Source organism: Alosa sapidissima, chromosome 8 (genome assembly GCF_018492685.1).
Source record: "Alosa sapidissima isolate fAloSap1 chromosome 8, fAloSap1.pri, whole genome shotgun sequence".
NCBI lineage: Eukaryota > Metazoa > Chordata > Actinopteri > Clupeiformes > Clupeidae > Alosa > Alosa sapidissima.
In genome coordinates, this window is record NC_055964.1 from 28,357,077 (window position 1) to 28,374,311 (window position 17,235).

The window sequence follows — 17,235 nt, forward strand, 5'->3', positions numbered from 1 at the left end:
GCTCTCTCCCCCTGAGCTTTGCAGAGCGAAAAAAGAACCATATTTCTGTGTTGCTGCAGCTGTAGCTGTTTTCACTGCTTTTCTTGCTCATGCCAGGTTTTCATATCACATGCCCAATCGATCCCTCATTCCTCTTGCTGTCTCTGTCTCCAACTCCCCCCCCCGCCCCCCCCACTTCTCTCTCGCTCTCTTTTCTATTTCTCTTTCTCTCCCTCTGTGTGCCCTGTCTTTCTTTCTCCGCCCCTTTTACCTCTTCTCCTTATTTGCTCTCTTCTTTCTTCTGCTCTCTTTTCTGTTCTCTTCTCTCTACTCTCTTTCTTTCTGTCCCTCCTCCTTTTCCTTCTCTTCCCTTTTTTATTCTCTCTCTCTCTCCCTCTCTTTCTCTCTCTCTCTCTCTCTCTCTCCCTCTCTCTCTCTCCCTCTCTCTCTCCCTCTCTCTCTCTCTCTCCTCTCTCCTCTCTCTCTCCCTCCTCTCCCTCTCCTCTCCTCCTCTCTCTCTCTCTCTCTCTCTCTCTCTCTCTCTCTCCTCTCTCTCTCTCTCTCTCTCTCCTCTCTCTCTCTCTCTGGTCCTTAGGAAGCTCAGACCACTGTGATCCATAATCCAGTGGATGGGATTAAGGTACTCGTGCTTCATCCTCTGTTTTATCTCCACACCCTTAATGCATCCCATTGAGCATGACATTACACATCTGTGTGTGTGTGTGTGTGTGTGTGTGTGTATAATGTCTGTCTGGGTGTGTGCTCACCCACACACATTTGCATCCTGTTTTCCCTACACTCCTAATACTCTTGATGTGTGTGTGTGTGTGTGTGTGTGTGTGTCTTTGGACCTGCTGGTCGGATGTGTTTTAATCGGGGTATAATGCATGGCTCTAACTGTCAGCACACAGCACTCTAACAGACTCTGTGTCTGAAGGAATCACTGAGTCTCCATGGTGTTCGCCCTGTCTATTTCTCTCTGATGCTTCACTGTTGATGCACTTATCTCAACTGCTCTACACACGTGCACACACACAGACACACAGATGCACATGAACAAACTCAACAGACACACACACACACACTCTCGCTGTCACAAGATGTAATGGCCATCATCAGGAGTGATGTGGTTTGGTGGAGTTAAACTGATTCGAATGAAAAGCCGCACAACTCCTCAGGTATGGGCGACTGCTCTGTCCCCTTAGAGAAAAGTGAAAGGTGCTGGCCACTTACGTGGTTTCACTGAACAAGGCTGCTAAAAATATAAAGAAACACAAATGGTCAAATATCAATTGAAATAAAATAAATGCTTTCAAATTGATATTGATATAAAATGACTGGTCGGTATTTCATTTTAACATGAATCCTCTGGACTAGTAATGTGTGTTGTATATCTGTGTGTGTGTGTGTGTGTTTGTGTGTGTGTGTATGAGAGAAAGAGAGAAAGGTTCATCAGTGCGACAATATTAGCCTGTCTCAGAGTTCTGCAGTAACGTTGTGTGTTTAGCCCTGTGGCTGCAGCAATCCTGTTTTTGTTACCCATGGGAGGGGGGCAGTCCAGAGGGCACCAGAGGGGCAGGCTTTGCTCCTCACTGTCGCTCCCCTCTCCACCAAATGTACCGAGCTCACTCTGCGGTTGTCTGCTTTCATGGGAAACAGGGCCCCCTTGTGGCCACCCGCTTTAAGTGCAGCTATGTGGGGCCATAGAGTATTTATGTAACGCCACAGGCAGGGTTATTGCAGGTAGGACCGAGGGAGGCTCACACTCATCCTGCTTCGTGTGTGTGTGTGTTAATATGAGTGTTGAGGGACTCGCCTAAGGTCAGTCTTGCTGGCTGAGTCAGTCTTTCTCTGTTCGGCTCTCTCACACACCTCTGCTGTTAATATTTCCCACAATCTCTCTCTCTCAATTCAATTCAATTTAAGAAAGCTTTATTGGCATGAACGCTCTCTCTCTCTCCATCTCTCTGTCTCTTTCTCTCTCTCTCTCCATCTTTCTCTGTCTCTTTCTCTCTCTCTCTCCCTTTCACCCTCTCTCTTTCCATCTCTCTCTCTCCCCTCTCTCTCCCCCTCTCTCTCTCTCCCTCTCCCCTCTCTCTGTCTCCCTCTCTTTCTCTCTCTCCCTCTCACCCTCACCCTCTCTCTTTCTCTCTCTCCCTCTCACCCTCTCTCTCCCTCTCTCCCTCTCACCCTCTCTCTCTCTCTCTTTCTCTCCCTCTCTCCCTCCTTGCCTGTGCTCCCATCTGCTCCCATCTGCTCCTCTCTGTCCAGGTTCTGCCCTCTGGTCCCTCTTCCACAGATGCACACACAGCCACACATAATGCTCACACACGAGAGAGAGAGAGAGAGAGAGAGATACAGAGAGAGAGAGAGAGAGGGAGAAATACAGAGAGAGAGAGAAATACAGAGAGAGAAGAGGACAAGTGTTTTTGTGCACATGAGAGAAAGAAGAGTGGATAAAAGAAAGAGAAAAAGAGAGTTGGCCCAGTTGTCATAAGAGCCGTCGTCCCCGGTGATTATTATTATTATGATGGTATGCTGATTGATGTTTTAGGTGACCCCTTAAGCCACCCACCCCCACACACATACAGTGGTGGTGTTATGCAGTACGTACTGCATCTTAGCTGCTGTGTCTCTGAGGACCCACTGAATGGTAAACACACACACACACACACACACACACATTAATGCACACACACATACACACACGCACGCACATACACAAACACTCATACATATTCACACAAACGCACGCACACACACACGCACGCACGCACATTCACACAAATGCACACACACACACACACACGCACACATTCACATTCACACACACACACACACAGTGTATGGTGTGTCTCACTGAAGGTGGGATAAGGTCTTGCACTTCTTTGTGTGTGTGTGTAATTGCAGTGTGATGAGGTGGTTAGTTATAACTGATATAAGTAACATCTTATGACGCAGCTCACTCTAGCACAGATCTGGTCTTGATGTGGCCCTGATCTGGCTCAGTGTAGTCTTGATCTGGCATGTATCTTGGGGGGGATCAGGTATGTTGGCATCCAAAGCTGTCTGTTGACTAGTTCTGCTTCCATTTCCTTTTGATGAGGCAATGTTAAAGATGTGTGATTAGCACTGCAAAGTATCCTGAGAACAAGGATCAGAGGTACCTGTCTGTTGACATCTCTGATGTTTTATGAAGGGGTCACTAACTGAGAATGAAAGCATCTTAAGAGGAGAAAAGAGTTTCTTACATGGTGGCTTTGTGGTGTTCTGTATAAAAAAGTAATTTACATGCATATTTGTGCTGTTACTCATTTTGCCGTTGTGCACAACATGTATGAGAAATCAACTTCAGTGTCAAGTGTTATTCTCATGAGATGTTGTGTGTATTAAACCATATCTCTTTGTTGTGTCATAACGAATGTGTAGGGTTCATGCTTGCATGAGCACCTAATTGAGCTGTCTCTCTCCCGGTACAAGAGATTTACTGGGGAAATGTGAGTGTTTACCTTGCACTTGCTGTCATTTGTGTGTGTGTGTGTGTGTGTGTGTGTGTGTGTGTGTGAGGGAGAAAGAGGGAGAATGGGTGAGTGTGTCCACTTCATTTAGAACTAGCTACTGATTGAGTCAATATCTGTTCACAGGAGTCGTCAGACAGCAGCAATGCCACTGTGGAGGATGAGGATGTGAAAGGTGAGACACACACACACACACACTACTACTCAGATTGCACTGATCCAGATACAGGTCAGATCAGGGCCTCATAATAGGGCCAGGTTATCCGTACAAAGGCACTGTCCATCTGCAGCTCCATAGCTTTACCCAGCTCTCTGAAGGAGTGTTCAAAATCGGAAACATAGACGAAAGTTCACAAACGTTTGCAAAGACTTTTCTGTTTGCCTTGAATTTTCTGCAAACGTTTACAAACACTCGCAAGCAGTTTGACGAGGTCATTCTCAGCGAACACACAGGGGAGCTGGACGAAAGGTTACCGTGGAAATGGAATGTTCGCACAGAATCATTCAAATGTAACTGCTCAACGTCGCTATGGACGTTCGCCAAACATCAAACAAACTAGCTTTTTCTAAGGAACAAGCTTAAAAAAATGCTGTTAACAGCCAACCAAAACTTCAGTTCACACACGCTTAGTGTAGTAGTGACATAGTCTTTATGGTGCCTTGATGTAGATAAATAGTTAACTTGATGGAGCAATGTCTGCTCTCCTTAGATATTTAAAGTTGCTGGGTCTTTCTCCATCCATTATTTTCAAAAACAGGGGCACTGGAGAGGGGTGTCCATTTTTTGCTTCCTAAAAGTGTTGTTGAGCAATCACTATGGTAACCATGGTGAGAGAGAGGGTTCAAAATGATGATCTCTTTGTCATTTAACTGTGGTAGTTGTTTAATGATGATATCTGGAAACGAAATGTACTGTAGGGCTACCCCTAATCGGTGGCTGCTAGTTTACGATTGCCATGGTTTTTGTACCTGAGCTAATACGCTAGGAATAAAGAGTCCAACCACCAACCACAGGGACAACTGAGGTGGTATGCACCGGTTAAATCCGCTTGGGAAGTATGGCAAGAGTTTAGAGGTGCTGTAAAGTAGTGCTCCGAGTATAGGCGACCGGAGATCGTTAAAGGCAACAAATGGGCTCTCCTGTCCTGTCCCATAGCAAGAGGGATTGGGGGTCGGGGAGTGTTGGAGCCCACAACTGGCTCTCCTGTCCCGTAGCCAAGGGCACCTTGGTGTATTTATAACCTCCCCGTGCTGGAGAACCACAGAGAAGAGGCTTAAGCTGAAGGCCCGTTCACCAGGGCGCCAGTGGCAGGAGCGTTAGTGGGCACTGTGTTAGCACAGAGGGGAGCACGCCACGCCAGAGAGATCAAGGGAGAGATCGGACTGAAACAAACGGTGAGAGAAGACGCATTTGGTTTTGACTGATTGCTTGTTTGTTTTTTATATGTGGTGGGTGTTTGGTAGAGGTGTTGGGATGTAGAGGTGTTAAGCTAGAGATAAGTGAGAGAGAAGTGCTGCTGCTGGTTCTCTGTGTCTTTATTTACAAAGCTCAATACATGGAATGAGTTATGTTTTTACTATTATTACAGTATATTTTATTTTTTACACCAGTGATTTAAAACATGACTCGTGAATTCCTAAGGAAAGCTTTACAGCTCTTTGTTGTAATTTTTTCAACATGATAGGAGTTGCTCCATAGTTGTAGTTTGTTCAAAATTGACGTGAAGGCTATTTGCTTTATGCTTGTTCCTCCTTCAAATAGTTTCATTTCAACCAATGCGTCATGGTCATTTCGTTCAGCTTTCCTTTGGCTGATCCACAAGATCCAATATCCAAAAAATGATATAGTATCTTTAGTGGCTAGAAAAGGGTATATTCAAATAGTGTGGGGGTTATGAAGATACTGCTATTATATTTTTGAGGATTTGATCCAGGGCTAAAAAATTAGTTCCTCTTATGGAAGAATAGGTAAAGTCCCTGAAAAGGTTCCTGATTTCCTGGTTTCTCATCCGCGTCATCATCAGCATCATCATCATCATCATCACCAGCAGTAGCATCACTATTATCATCAGCATGTGTGATAATCTGTCTCTCAAATCCCCCCAGCCAATGGTAAGCAGGCTCCCAGAGTGTTCTGCAACAGGAATGACATATTAGGTTGGTCCCTCCTCCGCCCTTCATCTCCACTCTTCTTTGCCTCTGCTCTTCCTCTCTAACTCATCCTCATCCTCTCACCCATTCTCATCACATCTACATCTTAACTCCATTTCTCCATCTTCTCCTGTCTACTCTCATCTGCTGCCTTCTCCTTCTCCTCTTCCTCCTCCTGTTCATCCTCATCTTCCCTGTGGCTCCTCCTCTTCATCTTCATCCTCCCCGTGGCTCCTCCATCTTCCTCATCCTCCTTCTCCTCTTCATCCTACTATGCGCTGACCGGCGGTCGGTCTTGGTGCCAGGGAAGAGTGTAGATAGCGTAAGAGGCCAGTCCAGCACCAGCTCCCTGACCGACAACACTCCTGCCCAGGGCCCCTCCCCAGCCGTCTTCTGTAAGTCAGCGCCACACCATGCCCCGCGTACACTATCCCACAATGCCTTTCTCTGTGTAGTAGTAGACCATGTGACACACACCCCCCGCCTCCCATAACGCCCCTTCCACCTGCCTCCCTCCCTCTTTTGTAATCCACCGCAACATGACGTGGTCTTGGTTGTCCTCCTCCTCCTTCTCCCCATCTTCCTCCTCATCTTCCTCATCCTCCATCCATCCGTCCGTCTGTCGGTCCAGCGGCCACCAAGTTCTCGGACCTGCTAGGTTGTGTGCGGCGTGGCTCAGGACCACCGATGGCCGACGGCGAAGGGGTTGCTGGGACGCCTCCAGCGGTCCTCTCCACCCCTTCCCCACCCCCTCCCGCCTCTGCCATGCAGAGTGAGTACTGCCCCCTCCACCCCCACACATCCACCCAACACGCACCTCAGACATGGGGGATCCCCCACACATCCACCCAACACGCACCTCAGACATGGGGGATCCCCCACACATCCACCCAACACGCCCCTCAGACATGGGGGATCCCCCACACCCCCACACATCCACCCAACACGCACCTCAGACATGGGGGATCCCCCACACATCCACCCAACACTCATCTCAGACATGGGAGATCCCCAACACATCCACCCAACACTCATCTCAGACATGAGGGATCCCCCACACATCCACCCAACACGCACCTCAGACATGGGGGATCCCCCACACATCCACCCAACACTCATCTCAGACATGGGAGATCCCCAACACATCCACCCAACACTCATCTCAGACATGGGGGATCCCCCACACATCCACCCAACACGCACCTCAGACATGGGAGATCCCCCACACATCCACCCAACACGCACCTCAGACATGGGGGATCCCCCACACATCCACCCAACACGCCCCTCAGACATGGGGGATCCCCCACACATCCACCCAACACGCCCCTCAGACATGGGGGATCCCCCACACATCCACCCAACACGCACCTCAGACATGGGGGATCCCCCACACATCCACCCAACACGCACCTCAGACATGGGGGATCCCCCACACATCCACCCAACACGCACCTCAGACATGGGGGATCCCACACACATCCACCCAACACGCCCCTCAGACATGGGGGATCCCCCACACCCCCACACATCCACCCAACACGCACCTCAGACATGGGGGATCCCCCACACATCCACCCAACACTCATCTCAGACATGGGAGATCCCCAACACATCCACCCAACACTCATCTCAGACATGAGGGATCCCCCACACATCCACCCAACACGCACCTCAGACATGGGAGATCCCCAACACTTCACCCTGCACTCACCTGGAGTACCAGTGTCACCTATCAGCTAGTGTTAGTCAAACTCCAGTGATGTTTCTCTCAAGTTGGGTGAATCATTTAAGTATGTACTGTACATACGTTTATATGTGCAGTGCACAAATTTGCTATTACCCTATATATCTCTATGCCTTTCTACAGAATCCCTAAAGGGACCAGAAACCAAATAGTTTTCTTGTGCTCACCAAAAACGTTCTTTTTTTTTCTTGTTTTTGCACGTTCCCTTTTCCTTTCTCCGTACCCCCTGTGTGCCCCCTGATTTACTTCAACACTATCATTCAGCCTCAGTACATTTTTTTTATTAATTTTCTGTCTCTCATCCTCTTCTCTCTCCATCCCTCCATCATCCACCTCTCCACCCCTCTGCTCCAACCTGCACCTCACTCCCCTCAGTGAGCCACCTGACTGACGTCCTGAGCAGCATGAGACGGGCGCCCCCAGCCCCGGTCCAGCCCCCGCCCCCGCACTCCCACCCGGAGCCAGAGGGGGCGCCCTCTCCCCGCACCGCCCCTGCCGGTGCCCACTCTTCCCCCCCGCCCCCCATGCCCCCCCCTTCTGGCACCTCCTCGGGCGCCCAGTGTGAGTACGGAGCACGGAGAGTGATCATCCGGCCAGCACGATGGCTAATCCGCTCACACATGCGCTACTCTAACATGCTGAAGCGCTGAGACGCACCGTTGTGTGTGTGTGTGTGTGTGTGTGTGTGTGTGAGAGAGAGAGGGAGAGAAAGAAAGACCACCAGACCATGTGTGTAGTTTTACGACAAGTTTGCTAACCTGCGTGATGCACATGTGTATGTGTGTGTGTGTGTGTGTGTGAGAGAGAGAGAGGGAGAGAAAGAAAGACCACCAGACCATGTGTGTAGTTTTACGACAAGTTTGCTAACCCGCGTGATGCACGTGTGTGTGTGTGTGTGTGTGAGAGAGAGAGAGAGAGAGACCACCAGACCATGTGTGTAGTTTTACGCCAAGTTTGCTAACCCGCGTGATGCACATGTGTGTGTGTGATGCACATGTTCTCCTGCGAACTGAGCGTAGAGCAGTGGTCCCCAAACTTTTTCTTCCGAGGGCCAGCTCACTATGCCTGGCTCTAAGAGAGGGCCAGAGACTCTGAGTATATCAGTAACCATAAATAGCTTAGCGCTGTGAACAAAGGCAGTCTACCTTAGTTGAATATTCCATTACATTTAATCTATAGGCTATTCCAATTTAATACTAATGTTATCTGTGTTTATATTGCCATCATGCCATATCAGTGTAAAATGTAGCTCAAATGAAATAATAATAATAATAGCATTCTCAAAACTATAAGCAGGGAGTCCCAAAAGTATATTTTGAACTCTGAACTTTGCATAGGCTACACAGCTCAAGTTGTGAACTTTTTTTTGTCTTTTTATGAAGTGGTGAGTTTTATGAAGTGGTGGCAGAAACATCTGAAATGGCCACCATTCTAACTTTCACTCACTTTGTGAACTCTGTATGAACATTTGAACGAGTGAATAAAAAATATAAATAATTATACCAGAAAGTTCCAGAATTATGCCTTGAATAGAAGTTAGTTATTAACAATTAATTGATACATTTTTAGAATACTTTGAGCACTGATGCAGTCAGCAGAGGCCTCTTACATTGTTTGCAGGTAGGCCTACTATACATTTCATTCCGTTTTCGATGGCAAACGCGTAACAGCGCCAAAACAACCACCAGTGGACAAAAAGAGTATTACATGTGTACTGTTAAGACCCGCCATAGAGAATGAATGGGGGAAATTACGGCGGTTATAGTTTGACGATGTCGTACTCCCGTACGGGCCGGATCCTATATACCACAGACATGTTTTGGGGGCCACTGGCGTAGAGCATGCGCTCATGGAAAGGGTGCTGCTGACTTTTGTGGTTGACTATTTGGTGGACAAACATTATCCAGGGTTCTTCATTCACATCTTCAAGATCTATTGCTGCAAATGGTTTGTACTGCTCAGCAGAGACACATTTTGTTGTGATGGTGACATAAAAAATGCATTCAGGCGTGGGATGGAAATTAGCACCAGCCACCAAATGCTGGTAAAACAAGAAAGTGGCTGGTAGATTTCAGACACAAAGTAATAATTTAATATTCAGTGGCTAGTGAATTTTGATAAATATAATATGTACATATTTTCGAAATTTAATTTTCACCCGATTCAGCCGCAATCAGAGAGATTAAGTCCTATTGCCTGAGAAGCCAAAGTCACACTCGGATATATGCAGAAACCAAGCCATGTTAAATGCAACACACAGAACAGATGGCTTTGTCTTCCACTTGTAAGAATCACTAGGGCATTGATAAAGTGCATATGAATACAAGGGGCATAAGATATTAATTTTGATTTCCAATTCTTTCAGTTGTTATGTATTTTGTGCACCCCGTGCATGAGACTTTTTTTTACTAATGTAGCTGTCCGTAATGTTCTCTGACATGTACTGTATGCGACAATGCAACTAAGTCTAAATGGTTAACATGACGGAATCAACTGCCCTGGATTGTGATTGAAAGCATGGCTATTGAGTGATATGCTGCACCATCTGTTGTTTGTGTGTGTGTGTGTGTGTGTGTGTGTGTGTGTGTGTGTGTGTGTGTGTGTGTGTGTGTGTGTGTTTAAAAGAAAGGTAACTTGGCTGCCCTTGCTTCTCTCCACAGCACGCAAGCAGGAGATTATCAAGATTACTGAGCAGCTGATCGAAGCCATCAACAATGGAGATTTCGAGGCCTATGCGTGAGTCAATGTCTTAAGTGTGTGTGTCTGTGTATTTAGCAGTATATTTACATAAGTATAGAATATACACAAGTATAGGGCTGTTATGTGATAGCGTAGAATATAATCTATACATTTGTCATTGGAAATAGACTGATTCACATGGTTCCCACGGGTCATGGAATTTCTGGAATATCATGGAATTTTGGAAAATCTATTCCAGACATGGAAAGTCAGGGAATTTTATCATTTTAGGGTCAAAGTCATGGAATATCAGGGAATTTTGTTGTAACCGTTTAAAACGTACCTAACAAAATACATTAATACAAATATTTCCATGCATCTATATCTGGATATTAGCATTACTGCTTGCTTGAGTAGCCCAACTTTGTTTAATCAAGATTCTTGAATACTACACGACTGCTCTGAAATCATCGGTCAGTACATTGTAACAATCCTTATATATAATAAGGCCATCCTTAAAAATATTTTCGTTTGCCGTAACCCGACCGACCCTGTCAATTTAGAACCGACCCAAATATTTATTTTTTTCCCCTTTTAGTCCGACCGACTTGCCGGTTGTAAACTTGCGTTAATACCGACCGATTGTTTTTTTTTTACTCTAAACAACCAATACAAATGCAATAAAATAATATTTCTTTTAGTAGGCCCAAGTATTGTGAATATAAATTGCCTACATGCAAACGTGGCTCACTAAAAAAAAACCTGTGGCGTCATCTCTACACCATTGGTTTTACGCATGTCACACTATGGCCTACGCTTCGTTTCATTCACACAAACTGATAACGCTTTTACTTGGCACGAAGTTCTGGAAGAACTGTGGCCAGATCTTTTCTCATCCCTCCTCCCCCTAGTCTAACGGTGACCGTGTCGGAGTATTGAAATTGGTTGTGGTCTATTCAGCATTTCTCAAAATATGGGTCCGCAACATGGGAGACTGCTGGTCCGCGGAGTCGTGGAGTGAAATTAGGCCCGGTGCTTCATCTGATAATTTGCTGCGCAGTTGATAAAGAAACCGCGGATCGACGAAAAAAGAAAACAAACGTTTCTGCTATCGATGTCATTAAACATGGAGCCCTACAATTAAGTGGTGGTATGAGCATTCATTCAGTGCGCGTCTGCGCGAGAGAAACTGAAACGAATCGATAACGTTGGTATCAAAGCTCCGCTTCAACCTGTTGGAAGGCTATTTATTTATTTAACGAAACTTAATAGAACGACGTTGTTTTTTGGAACTTCCTTAGAAACAGAGCAGAGACTGTATAATACACTGTATAGCATTGAGTATTGTATAGTCAAATTTCAATATAACGTGGCCAAGAGCTATTGTAGCCTTCTTTCTGGGTACATGTAGATGAGCCCTATGACCCAAAAGTCTGCCATGACCGGGCCTCAGGTCAAAGAAGTTTGAGAAAGGCTGGTCTATATAACCTGCATCAGAATGAGGTTTGCAATGGTGCGCCTGAAGGCACGGGTTGAAGACCCAGTCAGTAACGTCACGATATGCACATTTGTGTAAATTCATTCCTACGTAATCACCATGACCAAAATTGTACTTTTTTTTTTTTACTTTGAATCTTGAAAAAAAAAAATATTGACCTACCTACCGACCCATTTTTAATTTTTTTTGGCTGTTACTGCAAACAAAAATATTTTTAAGGATGGCCTAATAAGTCATGGAAATTCGGGTTTTTTGTCAGGGAAAATCAGGGAAAAGTCATGGAATTTTATATTTGACTTAGAGTGGGAACCCTGGATTCAATTACATATTGTGTATGTCAGTAGAAATACCATATATATATATATAGACCCTTTCAACTGCATAAACAAACATGTGCGTTCCTGAGGCATTTTCAGTGGCACAGAAAACAACATTGAGCTTAACTTAGCGACAAACAAAACAATTTAAAAATGAGTTTTAAAGTCAACACTTTGTAGAACATTATGGTAAAGTCCGATTTATTTTCATTTAAAAGTATCTGTATTGGTTTTGAACATTTTTAACCGGAAGCCCTCCAGGAACAGATTGAAAGGGTCTATACGTAGAGGTAGTGTACAGAGCATGTGAGCGTGTATCGCAGGGGCATTTTTTCATCTCTTTTCTTCTCTCTGTTTTTCCTCCCTCTGCAGGAAGATCTGTGACCCCGGACTGACCTCGTTCGAGCCGGAGGCGCTGGGCAACCTGGTGGAGGGCATGGACTTCCACCGGTTCTACTTTGAGAACCGTAAGTGATTCGGAGAACATCCTCCCCCCAGATCCCAGCCCATCCCCTTCAGCCCACTGTTTGTCCAGTTGCTTTCTGACCTTTGCCGGCGTGGAGGAGGGCTCAGTGTGCCTGCCATATGTAGCCGCCGGTGTAATGGCTTCACCTGACTGATTGATAGGTTTCTGAACAGACACATAGCACTGTATTTTTTATGAATGCAATTTGGTGGGGTATTGTAACACACACACACACACACACACACACACACACACACACACACACACACGCGCACAAACACACACACACACACACAAACACACACACACATGCACAGAGAAATCAAGGGAAATCATCCCATCTCCTGTGACATTAGATGTAGAGCTGTCGTGTAGGCCCATTTGATTTTTGTTGACTGTCCCAACGAGCTTTGGAGCTGAGAATAGGCAGCCACAGCGTGTGTGTGAGTGAGTGAGAGAAAGAATGAGAAGTGTTGAGCTCTGCACTGCAACACTCCAAAAAGCTATACCGCTGTAAGTTGCATCTATAAATTAGATAAATGAGTCATGAAGACAACTTTAGCATTACTCCTCAGGGCTGTACAGTGCTACATATATACAAAATGATCAACCGCTGTAGCACCAGTGCTATGAGCAAGAAAAGTTACTTACAGTAATAGTTACAAAACGTACAGTCCTGCACCTGCAGATCTGTAATCTATGCCCTTGACTGTGACCTTGAAATCACTGTAGAATAATAAGTATTAGCAAATTCTCAGTACTTAAACACATGTTCCCTGCATTATTATATGTGATTGATTGACTTTCGTACTTATCCTAAAAACTTTTTTAGTTTGCTGTAGTTCTGATTGCATGGACGGTTTGCCATTATCAGGACCTTTAGTGTGTTTGTCCTCTTGGAAAACTCTGCTTTCTTTCGTGTAAGACACAATATTTGGATATTACCTGCAGCTCTCTCCCTCTTTGTGTTTCTCGATCTCTCTCTCTCTCTCTCTCTCTCTCTCTCTCTCTCTCTCTCTCCAGTGCTGTCTAAGAACAGTAAGCCCATCCACACCACCATCCTAAACCCACACGTGCACCTGATTGGAGAGGATGCCGCCTGCATCGCCTACATCCGCCTGACGCAGTACGTGGATGGCCAGGGCCGGCCCCGCAGCAGCCAATCAGAGGAGACCAGGGTGTGGCACCGCCGCGACTCCAAGTGGCAGAACGTCCACTTCCACTGCTCGGGGGCTCCTGCAGCACCGCTCCAGTGAAGGTACACACACACACACACACACACACGTATATAGACTCGCATATAAACACACACACACACACACACACACACACACACACACACACACACACACACACACACACACGTATATACACTCGCATATAAACACACACACACACACACACGTATATACACTCGCATATAAACACACACACACACACACACGTATATACACTCGCATATAAACACACACACACACACACGTATATACACTCGCATATAAACACACACACACACACACGTATATACACTCGCATATAAACACACACACACACACACACACACACACACACACGTATATACACTCGCATATAAACACACACACACACACACGTATATACACTCGCATATAAACACACACACACACACACACACGTATATACACTCGCATATAAACACACACACACACACACACATTAGGGGTGTAACAGTAATGTTCTAAAATACGTTGCATAAAGGGCTGTTCACACCAGGAACGATAACTATAACAATAACGGCAAGAAAATATCGCTCTAGGTAACACGAAATGACAATGTCCACACATGAATTATAACCATAGCAACATGGAGAACAGTATAGTTGTGGATTACTTTCAGAGAAATTTTAAGAATGATAAAAAAAATTACAGCCAATCAGATTCCATCAAATAGTAGACTTCACAATCATCAACACAAGGAGGGACTTTCCTTATCATTGGTTAGTGTGGACGCTTTTATTGTTCTAGTTACAGTTATTTTTATACGTATTACACGGCTCTTCATAATGCTGTAGAATGCTCTATTAACTTGAATGGGCCTCCCAATATTCGGAGGTCTGATCATTTTGTATAACAGACTGTTTTGTATAACAGTGACTTATTGTCACTGCAGTGAACGGCCCTTTTGATGTAATGCACTGAACGGATTGTATGAACGCATCTGCTGTTACACCACAAATACACATAGCAGTCCACACAGTGCTAAAGCTCATATTATACTGTCGTGCACACAAAAGTGCGCTCTTAGGCGGGGATCACATTAGCCAGCGGCAAGCGGCAGGTTTCCTATTGTTCTCTATGGTTCTGCAGCGGAACGGTGGCAACGCTGGCGTAACACTAGCGTTGAACAAGCTGAGCGTTGAACTTGGTTCAACTTTCAAAGCGCAACGCGAGCGTATTCAATTGAAATCGTTTGTGTTACCATAGGAACGAGATAGAACTTATTATGGTCTGAGTGTTGCGTTGCGTTACGTTTGCCGCTTGGCGCTGGCTAATGTGATCCTCGTCTTACAGTATTGGTCAGTATGCATCAGACAGTCTGTTTCCTTGCAGGGCCAGATCTCCTGTAGCCACATCAGAGAGTCCAGTCAGAGAGAGTGATGAAGATCAGGACAAGGGAGTGTGAGTCCAGTGTTGGGTGGTTCTGAGCCGCTAGTGCCTGACCGTCCCGCACTGGGGAAAACCCCCCCTCCTTACCCAGCATGCACTTGTCTTTACCACGTCTCATGTCCCGAATCCCGCCCTGTCCCCCCTCCCAATTGACTCCCCACTTACCCCCTTGGCCTCCTCGGTAACCCCTCCCCACCCCTGGCCTCCTCGGTAACCCCTCCCCACCCCTGGAAGTGTATCATCGCCACCACCATTACTATCACACCACCACCATCATCAGACCATCTTTGCCAAAACACAAACAAACGTCTGTGACTCTCCCACCTGGAACGACACCCGACCCAGCCTGCCAAAACTCAACTCAGTGGTCCGACCACAGCTACTGAAAAACACCACCCACACGTGCCGGGAAGGAGCCCCCCCCCCCCCACAAAACCCACCGCCCCCCCCGGACGTTCACCGGCAGCTGGAGTCCAGGAAGCCTGGTGGCGCAGAGATCCAGAGTTCCAGGCCTCAGCCTGTCAGCTGTGTCACGTTTCTGTCCGACTAGACCACCCTCGTGTGAATAATGTCCAGACACCCACATACACACACTCATACTCACACAAGCACGCACACACACGCACACACATGCATTACTGCCCAGACACTTGAAACACATCATGTAAAGTTTGATTTGTTTACTACAATTGTTATTATTATTATTATTATTATTACTACTACTACTTCACAATAGCAGATGTGTATGTAATTTGTACAATTCATATTCTGGATGCCTGTGGTATATAATTGAAGACAATAAGACAAATCCTACTTTTTAGATAGCATGACTTTTTCCGTATCAGTGGTGGCTGTTTTTATTGTGATGAAGTGGATCGCTTCAGTTTGATCTTGTCCAATACTGAGTCCACTCACATGTTCTGTAAACACAGTCGTTTGCCAGGAGAGCTGTGTGTGTGTGTGTGTGTGTGCATGCGTGTGTGTATAAGAGAGAGTGAGAGAAAGAGAGAAAGAATCAGTAACGGGCAGTATATTCATAAATGTGAATGTTTTCAGTTTTCTCTTTCAATCTGATCAGGCTACTTGACACATGGGTGTTTATTATCTCCTCTGAAGTGTAACTTTAACACTCTTCCCTTTTTAGCCTACCAGTGAAGAGTTTCGGTCAGAATATTTTAAGAATGGGCTTTATTTTAAGACGGGCTTTATGTCAGATCCCTCTAGACTTGCATTAGGTAGTAGGTATGCTTTACTTTATGATCTATCAAATGGAGTACATATCCAAATCCTTGTGCTGGTGGTTTAAAGGGACACCAGGCAACGTTTTCGTGTTAATTAATCATCTTCGTAAGTCGGTATATGGATAAATGACTTATTACAGGGCGAATGAAGGCTCTCTCGCCCGCCCCTACTGCCTGTAGGAAGAATATCCCACTTGCAAGTTCGGTGTATCCTACCCGCCGACCGAAGCAGGATCAGTTTACAGCACAGAGGCAGGCTAACGAAACGCTAGAGAATGTTGCAAACGTGTGTATAATGGCAGAGCCGGCGAAGATGCAGCGAAAACCCCTTGATGGAAGACGCAAAGAAAAGGAAAAGAGCTTCAGACCGAGCGAGGGGGAGTTTCATAGAGAAAAAGCATCAGGCTTGCCTGGTGTCCCTTTAAGAAATGTTCCCCTGCAGTTTGTCTGTGACGGTGGCTGAAGAGAACCATGCGCTCCAAATCAGACCATATCACAGCGCTCCAAATCAGACCATATCACAGCGCTCCAAATCAGACCATATCACAGCGCTCCAAATCAGACCATATCACAGCGCTACAAAGACGGACCAGTCAGTTTAGATCTCTGGTTCAGAGGGAAGCAACTTAGTATAAACTAAGGGGGAAAAAACAAAAGAGATAAAGGGATAAAACTGAAGTGTGTGTGCGTGTGTTCAGGAGTGCAGTATTATCTTCAGGGTTGTGCGATGCTGAATGTCAGGGCTCTATGTAGGAAGTGATGTCACGAGTGTGAGCATTTTATCACAAGGTGCATCAGTGCTTCTGTTTCTTACGCCTGAGTGATTTCATGTTTTAAGTTTTCCTCTTTTTCCTCTTTTCGTCTTTAATATCATTCATTTGTGGAATATCTACTTATTGTCATAACTATGATTATTATAATGATCAGCTTTGTGTGCGTGTGGGTTTCAGGAAGGGAGGGGGTGTTTTGGTTTTGTTTTGTTTTTTTCTCTCTG

At 45.7% G+C, this 17,235-nt stretch overlaps 1 protein-coding gene across 39 annotated transcripts in view; it reads left to right on the forward strand.

The window, feature by feature from the left end:
* LOC121715812 (calcium/calmodulin-dependent protein kinase type II subunit beta-like) overlaps positions 1-15,298 on the forward strand; it is a 78,816-nt gene extending 63,518 nt beyond the window's left edge. For 10 of the 39 annotated variants that reach the window (XM_042101751.1, XM_042101759.1, XM_042101753.1 and 7 more), the window contains 9 exons: positions 3,624-3,672; positions 5,604-5,654; positions 5,954-6,043; positions 6,280-6,420; positions 7,771-7,956; positions 10,056-10,131; positions 12,262-12,356; positions 13,379-13,613; positions 14,944-15,298. In XM_042101751.1, coding sequence (XP_041957685.1) covers positions 3,624-3,672; positions 5,604-5,654; positions 5,954-6,043; positions 6,280-6,420; positions 7,771-7,956; positions 10,056-10,131; positions 12,262-12,356; positions 13,379-13,611 — 921 coding nt within the window. In that variant the 3' untranslated portion in view covers positions 13,612-13,613; positions 14,944-15,298. Of the gene's footprint in view, positions 1-574; positions 620-3,623; positions 3,673-5,603; positions 5,655-5,953; positions 6,044-6,279; positions 6,421-7,770; positions 7,957-10,055; positions 10,132-12,261; positions 12,357-13,378; positions 13,614-14,943 lie in introns of all 39 variants that reach the window. The other 29 variants (XM_042101749.1, XM_042101750.1, XM_042101756.1 and 26 more) reach the window with 6 other exon arrangements.
* The last annotated feature ends 1,937 nt before the right edge of the window (positions 15,299-17,235 follow it).